We start from the raw sequence: 19,180 nt of genomic DNA, 5'->3' as shown, positions 1-19,180 counted from the left end.
AAACAAGGAAGTTTCGCCATACAACACAACCAAAATCAGCTGCAAAAATCCACTATTTTCAAGCAGGAACCAAAAAAAAAAAAAGCATTCAATCCCTACTAAGGCAACACTTCCCAGTGCTGCAAGGAAGAGAATTCCAACTTGTTGAGTCCAGCTGCAAGGACACTCACCGGCAGCTAAAACAATCAGCCAATGGTACTTATAGCTCATGTTCCTTCTGTTTGACAAGAGCAGAGGAAGGATCACTTTCTGGAAGTATTTACACTGGTTTTGCAACTGATGACAACACTCCATCTGCTCTCAGGTACTCTGGTGCCTCTGCCAACTTCTTCCCTAATGCGTTGCTTTTTCCAAGCTTTGCCAAGGTTTTTCTAGTTCCTGAACTTTGGTCTTTCACCAGGATTGAAGGGGGCAATCCCAGCTGAGGAATGGACACCTAACCCAATGCCCTAATCACAGATCAGCAGGAAAATAGATGGTATTTGAACTGACTCCCCCTATCAAGAGCATCACCTCCAGAACCCGGAGGATACAGCTGATATGCTCAACAGAATTGCCAAAACCCCTGAAATAAAAGTGCTAATTAGAAGCAGCAGAATTTAAGAACCCAAAGCAACTCATTCCAGGTCCTGCCCTTTGGCCACCCCAACCCCCTGCAGCGCTCCAGGCTGGGCACAGAGTGGCTGGAGAGCAGCCAGGCAGAAAGGGACCTGGGGGGACTGAGGGACAGGAAGCTCAACAGGAGCCAACAGTGTGCCCAGGTGGCCAAGAAGGCCAATGGGATCCTGGCCTGGATCCAAACTAGCGTGGCCAGCAGGCCCAGGGCAGTGACCCTTCCCCTGGACTCTGCCTTGGGGAGGCCACACCTTGAGTGTTGTGTTCAGTTCTGGGCCCCTCAGTTCAGGCAAGAGATTGAGGGGCTGGAGCGGGGCCAGAGAAGAGCAACGAGGCTGGTGAAGGGACTGGAGCACAAGTGCTGTGGAGAGAGGCTGAGGGAGCTGGGGGTGTTTAGCCTGGAGAAGAGGAGGCTCAGAGGTGACCTCAGCACTGTCTGGAACTCCCTGAAGGGAAGTTCTGGCCAGGTGGGGGTTGGTCTCTTCTCCCAGGCACTCAGCAATAGGACAAGGGGGCACAGGCTCAAGCTCTGCCAGGGGAAATTTAGGTTTGAGATCAGAAAAAACTTCTTTGCAGAGAGAGTGCTCAGGCATTGGAATGGGCTGCCCAGAGAGGGGGTGGATTCCCCATCCCTAGAGATTTTTAAACTGAGCTTGACCGTGGCGCTGAGTGCCATGATCTGGTAAAAGGACTGGAGTTGGCCCAAGGGTTGGACTTGATGATCTTGGAGGTCTTTTCCAACCCAAGCGATTCTATGATTCTTGTAAGAAAAGCCCCAAAGTCCCATGGAAATCAAGATTTTACCTGGCATTTTAAATATGCAGCCAAGTAAAGCAATGTCATCTCTACAGTAAATTGTGGGCTACCCCACAAAAATAGATTTGAGATTCCTACCCAACAAGTGCAATTCTACCCACAAAACTTGTGGTGTAAATTGAACAGATGGGAGGATTCAGTTTCCACCTGTTTGCCTGACACCTTTCATATAGAGCTAAACATTAAAAGAACCAGCAAAAGCAAGTAAAGGCTTGAAAGCCTGAATTTTTTAAACTTTAAGGCATTTGTCAAGACAGAAGCACACACAAATAACAGCACTGCTTTCTCCAACTTCTATACAATGATTGCACTACCTTGATGTCAGGTGTTATCATTCAAGATAAAGTACTGCTAAAAAATTCAATACCTCATCTTACAGCATCATATAAGTGAAAAACAACGCCCCAAAAGTCACAAACAGGTCTCTGTCTAAGACCAAATGCTCAATCCACCATAGAAAAATGGACTGCAAGGTCAGGGATTCCTGAAAAGTTACTATGACTTCCAGCAGCTGATAGAAGAATCTATAAAAGTATCTAAACCCCCAAGAGCTGAGATAAAAGGCAACAACCTGCTCATCTGGTTCATTGGAAACTAGGTTAGTGTGAAATGGTGTCCCTAAGAAATAATCCCAACAGGATGATGCAGAAAATAAGTGCTTTGACCCTCTTTGCATCAGTACGTGTGCGGGAATTCATTTATTAGGCTCTGTCCATTTGTATGTGTTGGATCTGTGGTGTGCAGGTTGGATCAGGTATCCAAAGGTTTCTTTTGACAACACCTGACTCAATTATCTCTCCTATTTGTTGACAAGAATTTGCCTGCGAACACAATAATCCTTTCTTCTAACAATCTGCCTTTTTCTTCTCATTTCCCTGACCACCTAAATAGAAGAAAAAAAGCAAATCATGGCATTTTTAAAAACTGCTGCAATTTGTCTTTGTTACTTTGAAAACCCAGGAACACAGTTACAAGCCCAGAAAAAAACAACAGATCTGAAACAAGCCCTTTTCTCTTCCAGAATCCTTATGATATGTAAGCAACTTACAGCTTCAAGTAGAAACTGAGAGATGAAAAAAAAATCTTCAAGTGACCAAGCTCTTTGCATTCAGGTTTGCCTTCACAGCCAAGAAAAGACCAATTCAGCAGCTCCATCAAATACAGCAGCTTGTTTTGGCAGCCTCGTTTTTAGGGGATCAAATTTATCTACTCAGCTTTAATACTCCTGGTTTTGAATTAACCATCTGTTCTGTAACACTGAGACAGAGACCTGGTAAAGTAGTCTGTCAATCTCAGGGGTCTCAGAACACACATACACATAGATATATATTTATATATACAAGAGGCAAAAAGAATCCATCAAAATAATAGTCAACCTTCCCCAGAGGGAAGTTGTACTGTGGAATTTTGTACCTAGTTTGTCTTTTCATTTTATCCAATTACAAAGAGGACCTCACGCCAACCCAACACATATTTTAATCAATTAACACAAAAAGGGAGCAACTTTGAAAGGCTTTGTAACAAAAAGACTTCTATTTGCAACAGCTGTAGGCCAGAGATCTTAATCTAAGTTCTTTTAAGAAAATTGTCAAAACTAAAGCTCGCTGTTCCACTGTAAACTGTCACTGTGAAGGAAATACAAAAATTTCACATGAAAAGATTCATTTAGAAAGAGCTCTGCATGCAAACTACAGGTATTTTTAAAGTCTAGTTGCTGTCAAAGTAGGGAAGCTTCTTTTTCTCCTTTCAAAAAGATATATACAAGTGCACAGGTGCTCTGCTACTTCAAGTTACATCAGAAGAAGGCAGAATTTTACAGGTGTTGCTCAACCAGTGAACTTTCAAACACTTTAATCAATTGATGCTTCTAAGAGAACCACATCATCAAACAGCCATTTCCTTCAGCAGACCACCCAGGGTATGAGTTGGCCCAAGTATTCTGCAGAAACAGGTGAAAGCTCAGAGCTCCCAGATCTTCAAACACCTTTTTCCACCCCAACACCTGCAGTGCCTTCCCAAGCACGCTGATTACAGTATCACAAACACCAAGGTCTGACACTGATAGTACTACCAAGACCTACCATGTCCTATTTCCACACGTGATCACTAAGAAGGGTTTACTCCTCCCAGACAGACATTGAATGACCTCCAAGACCTTTTTAGCAGAGCTGCAAAACAGCTTTTACAACAGCTCTGGCAAGGAGCCTGCATTTTATTGCAGTGCTGGTACCACTGGAGTACTCCAGTGTTTATTCAGCTCCAAAGTGTCACAACTACACACCCTGACAGGCACAGGCTCTGCTACACTTCACTCCTCTATTCCCATCCAGCTCCTACAAGCAGTTAAGTCTGACTTTTTTACCAAAGCCACAAAGGAAGAGACACCAAAATATCCTCAAGAAACAATCTGAGACACCAAATCTCTACCTAATCTTGAATTAGAAAACAAAAGTTATTAGGGTAGATAACTATTGATGCACACAACAATTAGCAGAATGTTATTCCTTTCAAAATATACCACTATCCTGAGAGTTCCCTTTTAACCTCCCCTGACTCATAGTGTAGGTTCTATTAAATTAATTTCTAATGCACTGATTTTTAAATTAAGAAACTCAAGGCTTTGAAATTCAGGTGCCCCCACATAAATAACTAAACATGCTGCTCATGTTATTTACACACAATACATACATGTTCAGGTACTTGCCAAAACTTCTAAGAACTGATGCTGAGTACTTTTGCACAAGTGACCTTTCAGTGAGTTTCCTTTGAGTTTACTCCTGCAAAGTTTCATTCATCTCCAGTCCATCCACCACTGCCTTCTTGCAGTATTACTTCATCTAAAATAGTGAAGAATTAACTTGCCTCTTTTCTAGTAACATATTCTAGCATTATTTTAACAGGAAAGAGAAAGATGAGATAACTAAAAGGAAGAAAATCAGTTTTCCATGAAAAAGGTACACCAAGCTACCTACTAACATCAACTATATAAAAATTGTATGAACCAAAGAGGAATCCTTTCCCTCAACAAATAAAGTGACAGTAGAGTTTTGGTGGATGAAATTGCTCTGAGGATTTCTCCCAGAGCAGGGGAAGGATGAAATTGCTCTCAGGGTTTCTCCCCAGAGGTGGGGATGGCTCTCCCTGTGCCAAGCCCGCCTGAGCCCCCAGTGTGCCAAAGGATGACCAGAGACCAACAGGTTTGGTGGCAGAATCAGCAAAGGTTTATTAGAACACCTCATTTATATCATCTCAGACAGAGAAGGTTCTAGAAGAGTGGGAGGAGCGAGGCACCCTATGGGTCAACGAGCATGCAAATGAGGGATCTAGAATAGACCAATAGGGTAAAGGGATGGAATGTTACAGCAACCAATGACAGAACGAGGATAATAACCAATCAGAGAACAGGGATCAGAACCAATGAGGATACAGAACTTTAACCAATGGGGAGAGATGGTGGGAAAGAAAGCCTGAGGGATGATGGGAAGAAGAAACTGGGATAAGGAATGACTAGGGGAAAATACAACAGGGAAGACACGTTTGTGATGCACTTTTTATTACGCTGCTGATGTTAATATGTCAGCGTTAGAGGCACTAAGGTTTGTAGAGTCCACATCCTTGTAGGCCCAGTGTAAAATGTCAGTATTAGGGGCACTGGGCTTTGTAGAGTTCACACCCTCATCGACCCAATATTTGTAATACTCTTGCCATTTCACAAAACCTGGGTTTTCTCTCACATCAGAGTGGTTTGATCAATGATTTAACTTCAAGAAAAAATTCTGGTGATGTAGCACAGAATATTAAGCAATTATTCCCCCTCAACTTAATCAAAGGTCTGTCCCACTTCAAAGCTTGCAGCTGAACACTTGATTTATCGTGTCAGGTCCAGAGGGGGACGATTCTCAGAGTAACCCTCAGTGAATGACAGGCCTGGCTGTGCCACAAGCTGCACAAACCTTAACACATAAAGGAACACCCACTCTACTATTCCTTTCACAAAGCAAGTCGGTGTGTGAAAAAGAAGACCTGAAATCCTGGATTCATTACCAAAATATGTATTTTTTTTCCATATGCCCCTTACTCAAGCATGGACACAGACCAACTCAGCCAAAGATCCCATTGACCCTTTCCTATTAAAAAAAAAAGAAAAAAATCTGTGTTTTTAACTCCTCATTAAAGGTCTCATCAGGTAAATCTATACACTGTATCTTGTTAGAAGCACCCTGAAGAAAAGCTTTTTTCTTTCTTTATCATCTCTAATGTTCACTGTATTTAAAGCTTTTTCCCCCCAACTAAGTAATTCATAGTTAACTTCAATATATTATCCATCTGTGACAAGTTTCCCTAAAGCACAGTTTGTTTGTTGTATTCAAATCTGTTGTATTCAAGTATAGAATCATTATAAAATTCCAGCTGAGAACTTACCCTAGAATTTAGAGAAAGGTCATAATTGGTCGTAATTACTTGCCCTACTCTCCCTCTTTAAAGATTCTGCAGCAGCCAAAACAAGTGATGCAAACTTTACATGTTTTGCATTTATCACAAAGACAAGCAAAAAAGAAAGGTTGTAAAATAATTACTTACAAGCAAGGATTTATTTACCCCTCTGGTTGAACTGCTGGCAGTATCAGCAAAGCACTCCCATTAGAGCTGATGGTGGTTGTGTGGTACAAACACCTCATAAAGAAAAAGCAAATAAACAAGAAAACAAAATCCTTCAGGATCCAGCAGAGCCCAAACTCCTGCTCAAAGCAAGGCCAACACTCAGCTCAGACCAGCTTTCTTTCACCAGCTGGATCTTGAAAACTGACTCAAATGATGAAGATGCTTCCTTAGAAAATTAGAGCCTCTGATTCCTTACATATGGTCATTAATAATGACACGGTTCAGAGGCCATTCCCTCCCACTCGCCCCAAGCCAGTGACAACTCTTAATTTTCTTTGTTAAATACTTCTACAGCTAATGAAGTTGAGAGCCACTGAATTGCTCCACTCTCCCAAAACATTCCAAAAAGGTTTTATTAAAGAAGTATCCCCTATTATTACATTTTTAAGGAAGTGAGTCATGGGTACATCGATACAGCCCCATCTCTGAACACAACTTGCGTTGACTCACTGAGGAAAGCCACTGGATTTCTCACAGCCTGGGACCAGGGTTTTTAAAGGGAATAAATCAATCTGAATTTCATAGGAATAACTCCTGTAAATAAGCTTGTATACATTAGTTTTTAATGTGAACTGTCACAATTGCATTGCTTTCCCCTCCACTCACAATAAAACCCAAACCAGTTCCCACAGACAAACCCAAATAAGCAAACACACAAACCCCAACTTGCCTGAGTGATTTGTGTCCCAATATTTGTTTAGGGATGATGGCTCCGATTGACTTGCATCAAATCACTCTTTACCTCACTCTCTACATGTATTTCAGATGCTTCAAATAAGCTTCAACACTTACTGAGTGTAAGAACATCTCACATAAAGACCAACACATTAATCCATACATATATAATTTTTAATAGCATAAACTGACAGAGTAACACATTTTTATAAGTCTATATAAATCCGTACTATAAGCTTTTCCAAATAAATTCCCCACATCTCTCAAATGTGGGTGAAGCAACTCATTCCATATAGAGATCCAGGTTGTATACGATACAAAATATTACTTGAAACGTTTGGGAATTTCAGTATTCACTGACCAAAATTTGGCAACAAGGTAACCAGTCAGATCCCCTGGTGATGGGCTCAGCAAAGCAGAACAGAACCTAAAGTTCTTTTATATATATATATAAATATATATATATATAAATATATATATATATATATATAACACTGATGTGAAATAATTTCCCTCCCACTAATTTTCTATTACACGAAATTTTAAAAACAAGTAGTAAAAGCTTGTAAATATTGCTGATACTTCACTCTGTAATCTGTTTAGAAGGTCTGTATTAATTCCCAACATCAGGAATAAATCCACTGCGGGAAATCATACAGCTTTTGGAAAAGGGCTACAAAAACACACACAACTCAAACTGCTCACTGGATTTGCCTTTGCTTTAATGTCTCACTTGAACAGCAAGCGTAGTAGAAAGGACCCATGTTGGGACATGTGATTATTCCCTTTTTCCAGTGACAGTCCACCAAGCACAGCACTGACTTTATTACAACACTGCAGAAGTCAGTAAGACAAGAGCAAGATGAAAACAGTGGATTCACAGCAGGATTATTTTGAAATTCCATCAGGTATAAAACCCCATAAACCCACATAAACGCTTAGTGTGCTTAAACAGGAGCACTGGAATGAAGAGTTAGTATTTTGTAGGAAAAGCTGAAGCAAAACTTGGCAGGAAAAGGTGTTTTAAGAACAGCCAAGAGTTTATTTGCCCCACAGTATCCATGTACCAACACCTCAATCACACTGCACATACACACTAAAACCAAAGGGAGCTAACAATCCACCCTGAAACCAATTAAGGGGTTTGTAACAAACACTGAATTTCTAGTCGACACTTCTCACATCATTGTGACCACTTAGAAGATGAACCTTTCCTTTGCCGCCTGTTCCTTAAAATGCTGTTAAAGTATGAGTTTTAAATTTCTCTTTCACCCTTCTTCCCCCTTTTTTTATTCTGTACTCTATTAAGGAGCTGTCTTTGCTTACCACCTGCTTTATGTCCATGTGAGCAAGCAAAAGAAGGGGGCATATTAAAAATGGTGTATACATGGAATAGTATTCTCATTCATACTGGTCTATTCTCATTTATACTGGTCAAGGTGAAGTTAATGGAGGTTAATTTGAAACGTCTCCTGAAGTAAAATAGTTTGTCCAGAGATTATGGACTACTGGAATAAATGGTGGGGAAGCATATGGATTTCCAATTATTTAAGCTGTTGCATATACACTTGGAGTGACAAGCATGAAGGGCACTACAAAATAAGAAAAAATATCCTCGCACCATGTATTTAAGTAAATCCCATCATCCTCTTCTCTGCTATCCACAATTAAAGCAAACATATTTTTACAGTAGCTGAGGTAAATTATTTAAGTTTTTCAGAAAACAATAATATTTTCTAGGGGTGACAGAGCATTTCTCAAGCAGTACAAAGCCGTGAGCCTAAGCTAGGAAAGTACACTTGCCATTTCCTACTATTAATGTCTCATTTTTATCATACAGTGTGCAAATACATTTCAAAGCCTGAATTCATGAGCCTTTAATACAGCAGTCATTTTTACTCAGGGAGGGAAACACAGGCTTCTTGCAACTGGTAATACTGGTATATTCTAAGACAGAAATACAGCCTTAGTTCCTTGCCTTTTGCTAAGGATGGATATTCTTGTCATAAGAATAGCATACATAAAAAAGTGTTTACCCACCATGGACATTTTAGTATTTAAGTCAAGAAAAAATACAAAACACTAAGGAATGTGACTGTATTTGACTGTTCTGCACATCTGTAATGGTTAATGTTTCTAAGCAGCTCCTGGAAAAACAATCAAAGCCAAAGAGTGAAGGAAAAAGCAGTGATAAATGAAACTGAGCATCTTGTCAAGAAAGATAAAAATGTGGTTAGAGGTCAGTGAAGGATAAGGGGATAGGGAAGGGTAGAATTCTGGAAGATTCCTGGCTGGGGTTTCCTTTAAGGGTAAGGCAGAGAGCTGCCAGCAACACAAACACCCTGTCCCAGGGAGCAGGGGGAATGAGCACTGACAGGATGGCAGGATCACAACAGGACAGGTGCTCCATGGAAGTTAAACCCAACTCCTGCACCAGGAAACAGCAAAGCAAGTGTTCCTCCCACCCTGGCTCCAAACAGCAGCATAGGAATTAGAGGAATGCCTCTCCCTGGGGCTGGGAGGGATGAAGGCAAAGTGCTGGTGTCTTCCCCTCCCAGTGAAAAGCAAATGCTGTGCTGCTACCACAGAAGCACCTGGAAAAAGCCACTAATTTATGGAAAAGTATTTGGATGGTGGCAGAGCAGGAAGAGGTGGCACTGCTGTCAGACAGAGGGAAGAAGAGGGTGCAGCAGGAAGGCAGCAAGGGTTGGAAAAAAGCCCCACAGTTCAAAAGACATTTTGCAAATCCAACATGGAACCACAGAATGGTTTGGGTTGGAAGGGACCTTAAAAATCATCTCATTCCAAGCCCCTGCCATGGGCAGGGACACCTTCCACCAGCCCAGGTTGCTCAGAGCCCCATCCAGCCTGGCCTTGGACACTTCCAGGGAGGGGGCGGCCACAGCTTCCCTGCCCAACCTGTGCCAGGGCCTGCCCATCCTCACAGGGAAGAATTTCTTCCTAATATTTGATCTAAATCTCCCCTCTTTCAGTTTGAAATTGTTCCCCCTCATTCTATTACTATCTACCCATGTTCAAAGTCATAGAATGATAGAATTGCTTGGGTTGGAAAAGACCTTTGAGATCATCAAATCCAACCCTTCGTTCAACTCCAGTCCCTTTACCAGACCATGGCACTCAGTGCCATGTCAGTCACTCTTTTTAAAGTGGCAAGTCAGACCAGGAGAGGATATTCAGGACTGCAGATACACCAGGTGACACGGGGTGGTGGCCTGTGAGCAGGACAATGGCCAGGGAGGCTGCAGACCCACACCACACTGCCAAGCCCCATGGGCAAGTCATCCTCACATTCTCACTGGCCACAGCAGAAAGGGAATGCTCCTCTCACCAGGTTGAGCCACAGAGGTCAGGATTTCAAGCCTCCCAGTGCTGCAGTAACAAATCATCCTGATGAGGTGCTTTGCACTGTGTTACAAACAGAAAACCAGCAAGTCTTAATAGAGCAAACACCTAAAACAACTCCTGTCTTGCCAAGAGTTTAAGTAAAACAAAACCCAGCACTGGAATACTTTTTAAAGTGTGATTTTTAGGTGCTGGTAGCAGCCCAGCTCCCTCCCACCCTCCCCAGGAAAGGTGAGCCTCTTACTGAGATTAGCTCAGTTGGCTAAAACTTGCCTGTAATAATGCCAAGGTCATGGGTTCAATCCCCTGTGTGGGCCATTGACTTAAGAGTTGGACTCGATGATCCTTGTGGGTCCCTTCCAACTCAGAATAGTCTGGGATTCTGCCTCAGGACAGGACCAGTCTATTGCACACAGAACTTCACTAACAGCAAACTCACACCTAGCTCTCTTCTTATGGCACCTACCACCTCCTCAAAGTACATGCCCTTTATCTTCCAGCCTTCCCAGAGATTATAAATTCCTCTGATTAACTCAAACCACAGAGGAGACATGTATGCAGCTTCCCCTGCTGGTAAGCAGCAGGTCTAAAGTAGACTATTATCTTAATTCTTGAGTTAGGAGGTTTCTTCTGCGTTTTCCTGCACCAGGTCACCCTTGCAGATGTCCATCCTACTTGCATCAAAAGAGGTTTCTCCATGGTCTCCCATGGAACAGCTTAACCCCACGCACCACTGTGGTATTCTACATCAAACTCCCTCTGCCTTCTGGTCTGCTCCTGGGAAACAAGGGAACAGTGGGGTACCATATTTGTTATAGCAATTTGGCACATATTCTTTTGTTATCCCCTGAAGTCTTCCATTCTTGGGAAAAGAAAAGCCCAGACATTTGTAATTTATGTTATATTTCAGTTTGAAGGAAAGGCTGAATTCACAGGGCACAAGATTAGCATGTAAACACTGCTAAGAAAAGACAGGAACTGCAATGAAAGAAAATTATTTTTCTGTTCAGCCTGTTTTGTAAATTCTTGTCAATTCAGTCATTTCTAACAGATGAGTTCTGACAAAAAAATATTACTATGCTACTTACCAAGTAGTTTAAAAAACATAATCAATGTCCCTTGTATGCTAAATAGCTTTTGTTATCTCTCTGCAGTATCAGGTTACCAATTCCCATCCCATTAATCGCATGAAAACATTGCATTGTAGTCAGTGCGACTGTTCTTTGTTAGTCCTGCTGCCCATCAGTGCCAGTTCCAATACCCACTCTCAGACACGCAGTTTATTCATTCCAAGTTTCTGTCCCTGCTCCCACCGAAACCAATGCAAATGGTTTGACTGGCTTGGGGGCACAGATGCCTAAAGGAAGCACACGAACACAAAGTGGAGGGATTAGGTGAGAACACATTATTAAAAAGAAAACCAACAAAAAACTACACCACACCACCTCTTTCTGCTGGGCAAGGACAAGGGCATTCAGCTCCTGCCATATGTTTCTCTCTTGGATGCAAATTATTATTCCAGGTACAAGTTCTAGTTAATATTGCCAACCACACAGCTGCAATGGCACATTTAAACATTTGGTCTCCTGATTCCCAGCATCATCTTTGAAATATTATTAGCTGTGCCATCTTCCTACTTTCTTCTCCAGGAGTCTGACATGTGCAGACATCTGAGGAGTTCATTTCTCCCTTTCCTTCATATGTCACATGGAAGCAGAAGAAAGATAAGGATAGACAAGGATTTTACAAGTCTTTAAGAAGTACTGGCCAAAAAAAAGGTGCAATTTAGTATGGACCTGGGGGATTTGCATCTAAGAGTACTCTCCCCTCTGTCTGCAATGAAAACTGGTTTCTTTCTAATGTTCACATCATCCCACACTAGTCAGAATTAACATTAGTATTAATCTACTGGATAATTGCTGTAAAGTCACTAATTGTCAAATTATGTGCAGCTTAATAGTAAGAAGCACAGACTGACAGGAAAAAAACATCTGCTTTTGAGAAGGCAACAAAGAATGCTTTGCTCTCAATCTTTTTCCTTAGAAGGAGGTGATCACAATCAGTACAGGCAGGAGAGATGGGAAGGGAGAGGAGAGAAAGCAGATACAATCTGTTGAAGATCCTCAAACAGTCCTGTGACAAGACCCTTCAGCTCCTAAAGCCACACACCACTTCAGCACAGACACAAAACATCTGGCTGCCCAGTGGAATGAAAGCCTTTCCTTATCCAAGCTCATGAAACTGCTGACTGACAGGAAAACGCAGAAGTTTCAAAAGGTTGTTCCTGAAACTCCAAACTCCTTTTGGAGTAACAGCTTGAAAACATTTACAAACACTTCAGGAGTCCAAAAAAATATTTTTTTTTTGCAAAACACTTCCAGTTCAGTTGAAGCAAAAGAAAGTTACAGCTCTTAAAATGACTGAGGACAACACAATAAAAAGAGAGCATCAACATGGCCTGGACAGTCTAAAGACACAGGAAGGTGCACACTGGAAACATGTCAGGTGCTGTTGTGGTAGAGGGAGCAAGACAAGGTTACACTGAGCACAGCTTTCAAAGCAAGTAAATAAATTCAAACTACAATGTCAAGCCTGGAGCAAGGGCAGAAGCTGGAAGTCAGTTGCATTACACATTTCTGGAAGTTTCCCCCCCTTTCCCACTCAAAGGGGTAGGAAGGCATTAAAATCTGATGTCTCAAAACACCAAAAAACCATCCTGACTGCCAGCACTGGGAGGAAGAACCATCCTTTCAAAGGCATCCATGCCACATTACAGCACAAAGGCAGGAGCAACACCACAGCAGAGGACAACACAAAAGCTTACCTTCAGAGCTCTGTGCTTGCTTGCAGGTGAAAAACAAATCCCAGAGTGCTTCACAATTTTTCCAAGCTCAGATATCCTCTTAGTGCATCTGCAAGAGCGTTTTCCCTTGACAAAGAAGGTTAAACCCTCTTAGCTGAAACACACGTTGCTCTACGTACAGTGCCAATTTCAATCCTCAATATGAGGGTCAGTCCCACACAGAAAAACTTCAAAGGTCTTCACAGGTTATCAACAGCTCACTTGTAGTCTCTCTGTTAATACTTTCCTGAGTTCCAGTATCTGGGACTATGTAGAACCAACAGGCCACAATTTGAAGATTCAATTGACCTCATGTGTGTAGACATGTCTTGCACAGTGGCCTCCAATATTGGCATTTAAGTAAAAACAAATTATAATACTTGGAATTGGCAGCATCCTAGTGCATTATAATGCACAAGTACACTGGGGTTTTCTTAGTTACTCTGGATGAAGTTATAAAGTCATTTTCCCAAACTCAATCTGGAATAGCACAACATAATTGTGTCCAGTTTAACTTTACTAGTTATCTTTTGAGGCTAAATTAACCCAGTAATGTATGTTACTACCTTTGGAGACACAAGATCACTCTCTATGCGCTATCCTATGCGTTTTGGGGGAAAAAAAGGAATTCACTAACGTCATATAAATATTTACTTATTTAAATTACAGCCCTAGTTTGTCACACACACAGAGGAGATGACCGTCTGTCCTCATTACCATTCTCCCCTTCTTGTGCTAAAGATAGCATAGAGAGTAAAAATAAATAAATCCTCAATAGCATTAGGAATTAGACAATGTCATGTTTGAAAGATACTCCAAATGATGAGTTTTATCTCTCCTCCCTGGTTTGGAGGGCAGGGGGGCTCTGACCCATAGAGGGGAAGCATCACTTGAGCCTTTCCTAGGTGGTCTCTTTGCAACAGGCTCCATTCCCAGCCATAATTGCTTGTCAGTCCTGACTGGATGCCTGAACACTCTGGAACAGTTCAGCAAAGTATTTAAACAGATGGATGGTACAGGCCACTGGAACAAAACTCGTTTTTCTCTGGCTGCAGCTCTCTTTCAGCACATTCCTTTGAAGTCTGTGCCACTGAGGAATCAACAACAGCTGAGAAACATGTGTTATCATACAGCACTGAGCGCAGCGACAATATTGCACAGCCAGACGCTTTTGTTCAATAAGCCCGCACTATAGAAAGCATTACAATGTCTTTTGTTGTGGGAAAGCCCTTTTATTCCAGGCACAACAAGAAAGTAAACAGATTCCTCCCTCTTTAAGGAGGGACTCCAAAGTAAAAAGGTGAATTAAGAGGATTTCTCAAGTGCCTTCCATGTGAAAGCTCACAGCGCCTATCTCGAGTCCTCTCAGATAGACTTTCTGTATTTATGTTATCGCAAAGATGCTGAGAGATGCGAGTGAAATGACAACCCACAGGGGCACCCTCTGCAGTTCCCATGGCAGAGGTGACAAACCCACCTTCCCTCCCCAAGCAGAACAAGTTCTGTGATCTCAACTTCACAGGTGACAAAGCAGAGAGGGAGATGGAGCAGGAGGGCACCACTTGGCACACCCTGACCAGTGAACGCCCTCCCCACACTTCATCAGCACAGAGAGAGATAACACACAGTCCTCAGAACAATAAAGACAGAAAACAACATCAACATCCTCTTATCAGCCAGGAAAACTGTTCTTGTCAAAGCTGCGAGATCACCACACGCTTTGAAAGGGGTCAGGAAGGATAGAAAGAATTATTTATGAAACTGAGTTTGAAATTAGACTAACTGTCCAGACTCAGAAGCACAGAGCTGGCCATGTGCATATGCAAGGAGACTAAGTTAGATATATAGATATATACACACATATACACTTGCCTAATAACAAATTTCTATACAATCAAGTCTCCTTTTCACTGAAGAGAACCAATTACCTCCAAGAAGGCAGAGCTTTGCATTTCTAAATTATGCAAGTCTCAAACACGACAGCAAGGCAGGAATTGAGATTATAATAAATCTCATTAAAGTCCCAACTCCATCATGAAAAAAAAGTACAAGAAAACCTAAGCTTTCGAAAAAACTCCAGAAAACCATGCAACATTTATATTTTATTTCAAGACAGAAGCCTTAAAGACTTAAAAACCCAGCAAAATCCTAAAATTAGAAAGCAAACACACACATGCACTAAGCCAAGTTTATAATGGCAGAGTTCACAAAATAAAATGAGCAGGAACAGAAGGCATCACGCTGAGGGGGGTCCTCAGCCCAGTCCCCACAGAACAGTTTCCCACCCTGTAATCCAGTTTAGCAGATTCTTTCTGGACAGGTCAACGTTGTCCTTCATATTCACCCTGAGCCAGACTTAAGGTAACACAGAAGAAGCAGGCACTGATATTGTCAGATATACAGGGGATAAAAATAACCTTGAAAACCTTGACAGCAATGCAAAAATCTTATGTTAGTGATGCTCCAGATTTCTGCTTCACAACTTTCAAAGAATGAGGATTAGCACAAGTCAAACCACCACCTGAGCAGCATTCACCTGAACGAAGAATAATACATTTACACGTAATTATCCTGAAAAAAACATGTGTAAAAGCACTTAAATTCAGGAAAATCTCCCTATCCTATGAGGTGCAGGCAAGGAAGGCTGCTCAGGGAGAGGTCACACTGCCATGCGATGGCAGAAGCAGGAACAGAACCCACCATCCTCAGTACTCAGCTCTGCATCTTCAGCAAGTCCATCTCCTTCTTTAACATTTTCCTCTTGAGGGTTTCCCTCAAAAGGATTTTAAAAGGTGCTATTAATCAACTTAATCTGGCTCTTTAGAATTATTGGTGGTGTCTTCAGAAACAGTTCAAGGTACAGTCTAGAAAGACTTAAACTACTTACTAATATGACTTGTTATTTTTCTTCTTCTATTTCCCCCACCCCAAAGTTTTTAATCTCCAGGGAAGATTAAGAAACAGGATCGATTCAAACAACTGATAAAATTCTCTTTGGCTTGTGAGGGTGGGAAAGAATGGAGAGATTACTTAAGTGTAAGAAGTCAACCACTCCACATCTCAGTTGTCCAAAAGGATGCACAACTAAACATGAATCCCAAGCAGTCATTTCAGTTCCCCCAACAATTCATCCCATACCAAATAATTCTTTTGCTCTAAGAGAAATACTTCTACTGTAACGTTCCCCCCCCCCCCCGCCACTTTCCAAGTAGATATCACCACACAAAAGTTAAATTGTATTTTCTTATTTCATTAATGAAAGAAGGGGGAAAGAAAAAAGTAGGGCTGACTTTATTTTCCATTTAGCCACGTAGTTTTGGTGACTTTTGAACGGTGTCTATCAAGAGAGATAACGGAACACAATCAAGACCCACTGCAGATTACAAGAGTTGACACCTCATTCCCAAACTACGTATTCCCTACAGAAAAAGACATAGCACTTTACTCCTACATCACTTCACACCACCACAGCACTCCCGAACACAATTAGCCGGGAGTCTGAAAGCCCTTAAACAGGTGGCTGCAAAATCATTAGCCAATTGATTTACTTGCTCTCCTCAGCCCGGCACACACTTCATTTTACCGTGTGCTGCTGACTTGAGCCGAGGCAGAAGCTCCCAGGGTCCCAACCCACACGACAGCACTTTTTTGAGACGGATTCAAGCAGTTTCCAGCTATTTTGTTAATGTGTCAACTTGCGCTACATCTGCAGTTTGGGGCTGGGAAGCGTGACAGGTGTAATTCCAAAGGGGACACCGAAATCTGTAACCTTCGCCTGCCTCCTGATTTTCCACACTGATGGAAAAGCACGAGCAATCTTGAGCTGCAATTTACCACACGGCTCTCCCGGCATATTAAATCACGGCTCTGCTGAGCAGAAAACAGGCTGGCACACAACCCCAAACCGGACCCTGAACCAGCCCTTCCCAATAACACTTTGGAGCTGGAGAAACCACGGCGCACAATCCATTTCCTTACCCTTTAAAGTTCATGCCTCTGTATTGTCCTACCGTACTTAAGCTTCTCTCACCAATAGTAAAGCAAACCCACAAAAAAAAAAGTCTCATACATTCCCTACCGGCAAAACGGATTTTCTTCTAGTATTTTTTCTTACCGGAGAAGAGAGAGGGAGGGGTTGGGGCAGAAATAAAAGAGATTAATCGTGAAACAAACCGACTGGAGAGGGGGAGAAGAAAAAAAAAACACAACAGTCCACGTCGCAAAAAAAAAAAAAAAAAGAGAAAAAACATACGTTTAAATTTCTTTTCGGGAGCAGGAAGAAAAGGAGAGGGGAGAGGAAGGAAAACTACTACAAAGATTTCCCCGTGTACGAAAAGTAGCTTCTTAACTGCCTTCCTCAAGGACACGAGAGAAATAGCCCTTACTTTTCCACGCGATGCCCAAAAGGAAGGAGAAAGACAAGAACGCCAGGAGAGAGGAAAAGCCGGAGGAAGCCGGGGAAGGAGCAGCGAAGGAAGAAGCGAAAAGGGCAGGGACGAGCGCGAGAGGGCTGGGAAGAGGCTTAAGAGGGAGCGGGAGAGAGAGAAGTAAAAAAAAAAATGGAAAGCCGAGGGGAGGTGGGAAAGGGACGGGAAAGTTGGCGAGCAAGAAGGAGGCACCGGTGGCCGGAGAAGGGTCAGCGGGGACGAGGTGGGAGCGGAGGAGAATGGTGCGGGATGCGGAGAGGGGCGGCAGGAGAGAGGGAGGGAAGGGAGGACGAGAGTTTGGCCGCGCACTCACCGCTCGCTCCTTCTCCCGTTCCCCTCGTCCCGCCGCGGCTCCCGAGCAGCTCCAGCGCCCGCCGGCCCCGCCTCGCCGCCCGCCGGGGCTCAGCCCCGCTCCGCCCCCGGCCCCGCGTGGGTGGGTGGGTGGATGAGTGGGTGGGTGTCCTCCGCCTTCTTCCTGCCGCTCCCCTGCACCGGGGGAGACATGTAACGGAACTGGGACGCCAGCACGGCATTGTGGGAGCTCTTAAAGCCGCAGCCGCCCCCCGCACGCCCGCGGTGCCCCGCCGCTCCCCCGCGTCCCTGCCCTCGGCCCTGCCCCGCCACCTCCCCCGTCGGCATCCCGGAGCGGCTGCTCCCTGCCCTCGGCCCTGCCCCGCCGGCACCCCGGAGTGGCTGCTCCGGCATCCCGGGAGCAGGAGGTGGGATGGCCGTGCCGGGAATCGCTCCCTCCGTGGAGCCCCGGCGGGGCGGGGGGAGGTCGGGGGTGCCCGCACACACCTGCACATATCTGCACACACACTGCACAGCCCGCACACATCGGCACACACCCCGCACACATCGGCACACACACCGCACACATCTGCACACACACTGCGATCACCGTGCAGCCTGCACACATCTGCACACACACCACACACATCTGCACACACAGCGCACACATCTGCACACCCCGCACACATCTGCACACACACTGCACATACAAGAACCTCACACAGCTGCACACGCTGCACACACTGCATACACCACACACATCTGCACACACCATGCAGCCTGCGCACATCTGCACACTGCACACACAGCACACAGCTCCACACACCACACACATCTGCACACACTGCACACATCTGCACACACACCACACACACCTGCACACACACCACACACACCTGCACACACACCAACACACCTGCACACACCCCGCACACATCTGCACACACCCCGCACACATCTGCATACACACCACACACATCTGCACACCAGCACACATCTGCACACACACTTGCACACCCACATCTGCACACCTGCACACACCCGCTGGCAGAGTGGGATTGTGTCCTTGTTTTGCCTTGCACCCCGGCAGGGATGGAGCCCAGGGGTCCCCCTCCGATCCCAAAGGACAGCCAGAGCCTTGCCTTGGGCCTTACAGTGCATATTGTATTCTTGTTCTCCCTGAGATTTTCCCTATTGTTTCTAGGAGAAGCAACAATGCCTTTGGTGCTTGTTTTGAAGGAAAGCCCAGTCAGGGTTTGTTTTTTGATTTTGGGGTTTTTTTCGCTATTGTTTTCTGCTTTGGGATTTTGAAAACGGAAAATTCCCCTAGGAAAAAAATAATAAAAAAGTCTTAAACCTCCAAGCAGCAAACACTACAGATGTACTATTTGAGGCAAAAAAATGTTTTGAATAAGAAATTTTAATCAGTTTTGTCTTCATGCAACTTGGAATAAAAATAATTTTGTCATTTCTAAATAAATAAATTTTA

At 43.5% G+C, this 19,180-nt stretch overlaps 2 protein-coding genes across 4 annotated transcripts in view; one reads left to right on the top strand and one right to left on the bottom strand.

Annotated features, from left to right (window-relative positions):
* The window catches only part of LOC139669568 (uncharacterized PPE family protein PPE21-like), a 34,505-nt gene extending 17,733 nt beyond the window's left edge, over positions 1 to 16,772 (top strand). The window contains exon 2 of the mRNA XM_071550070.1: positions 16,686 to 16,772. Within this exon, the coding sequence (XP_071406171.1) occupies positions 16,686 to 16,772 (87 nt within the window). The remainder of the gene's footprint in view (positions 1 to 16,685) is intronic.
* RASSF8 (Ras association domain family member 8) overlaps positions 1 to 17,854 on the bottom strand; it is an 88,632-nt gene extending 70,778 nt beyond the window's left edge. For 2 of the 3 annotated variants that reach the window (XM_071551605.1, XM_071551604.1), the window contains exon 1: positions 17,714 to 17,854. The gene's annotated coding sequence lies outside the window, so the exon portion shown is untranslated. The remainder of the gene's footprint in view (positions 1 to 17,713) is intronic. The other variant, XM_071551608.1, reaches the window with a different exon arrangement.
* Between the last annotated feature and the right edge of the window lie 1,326 nt (positions 17,855 to 19,180).

This window comes from Pithys albifrons, chromosome 3 (genome assembly GCF_047495875.1).
Source record: "Pithys albifrons albifrons isolate INPA30051 chromosome 3, PitAlb_v1, whole genome shotgun sequence".
Lineage (NCBI taxonomy): Eukaryota > Metazoa > Chordata > Aves > Passeriformes > Thamnophilidae > Pithys > Pithys albifrons.
Note: the sequence above shows the minus strand (reverse complement) of the source record. Positions and strands in the feature narration are given on the sequence as shown.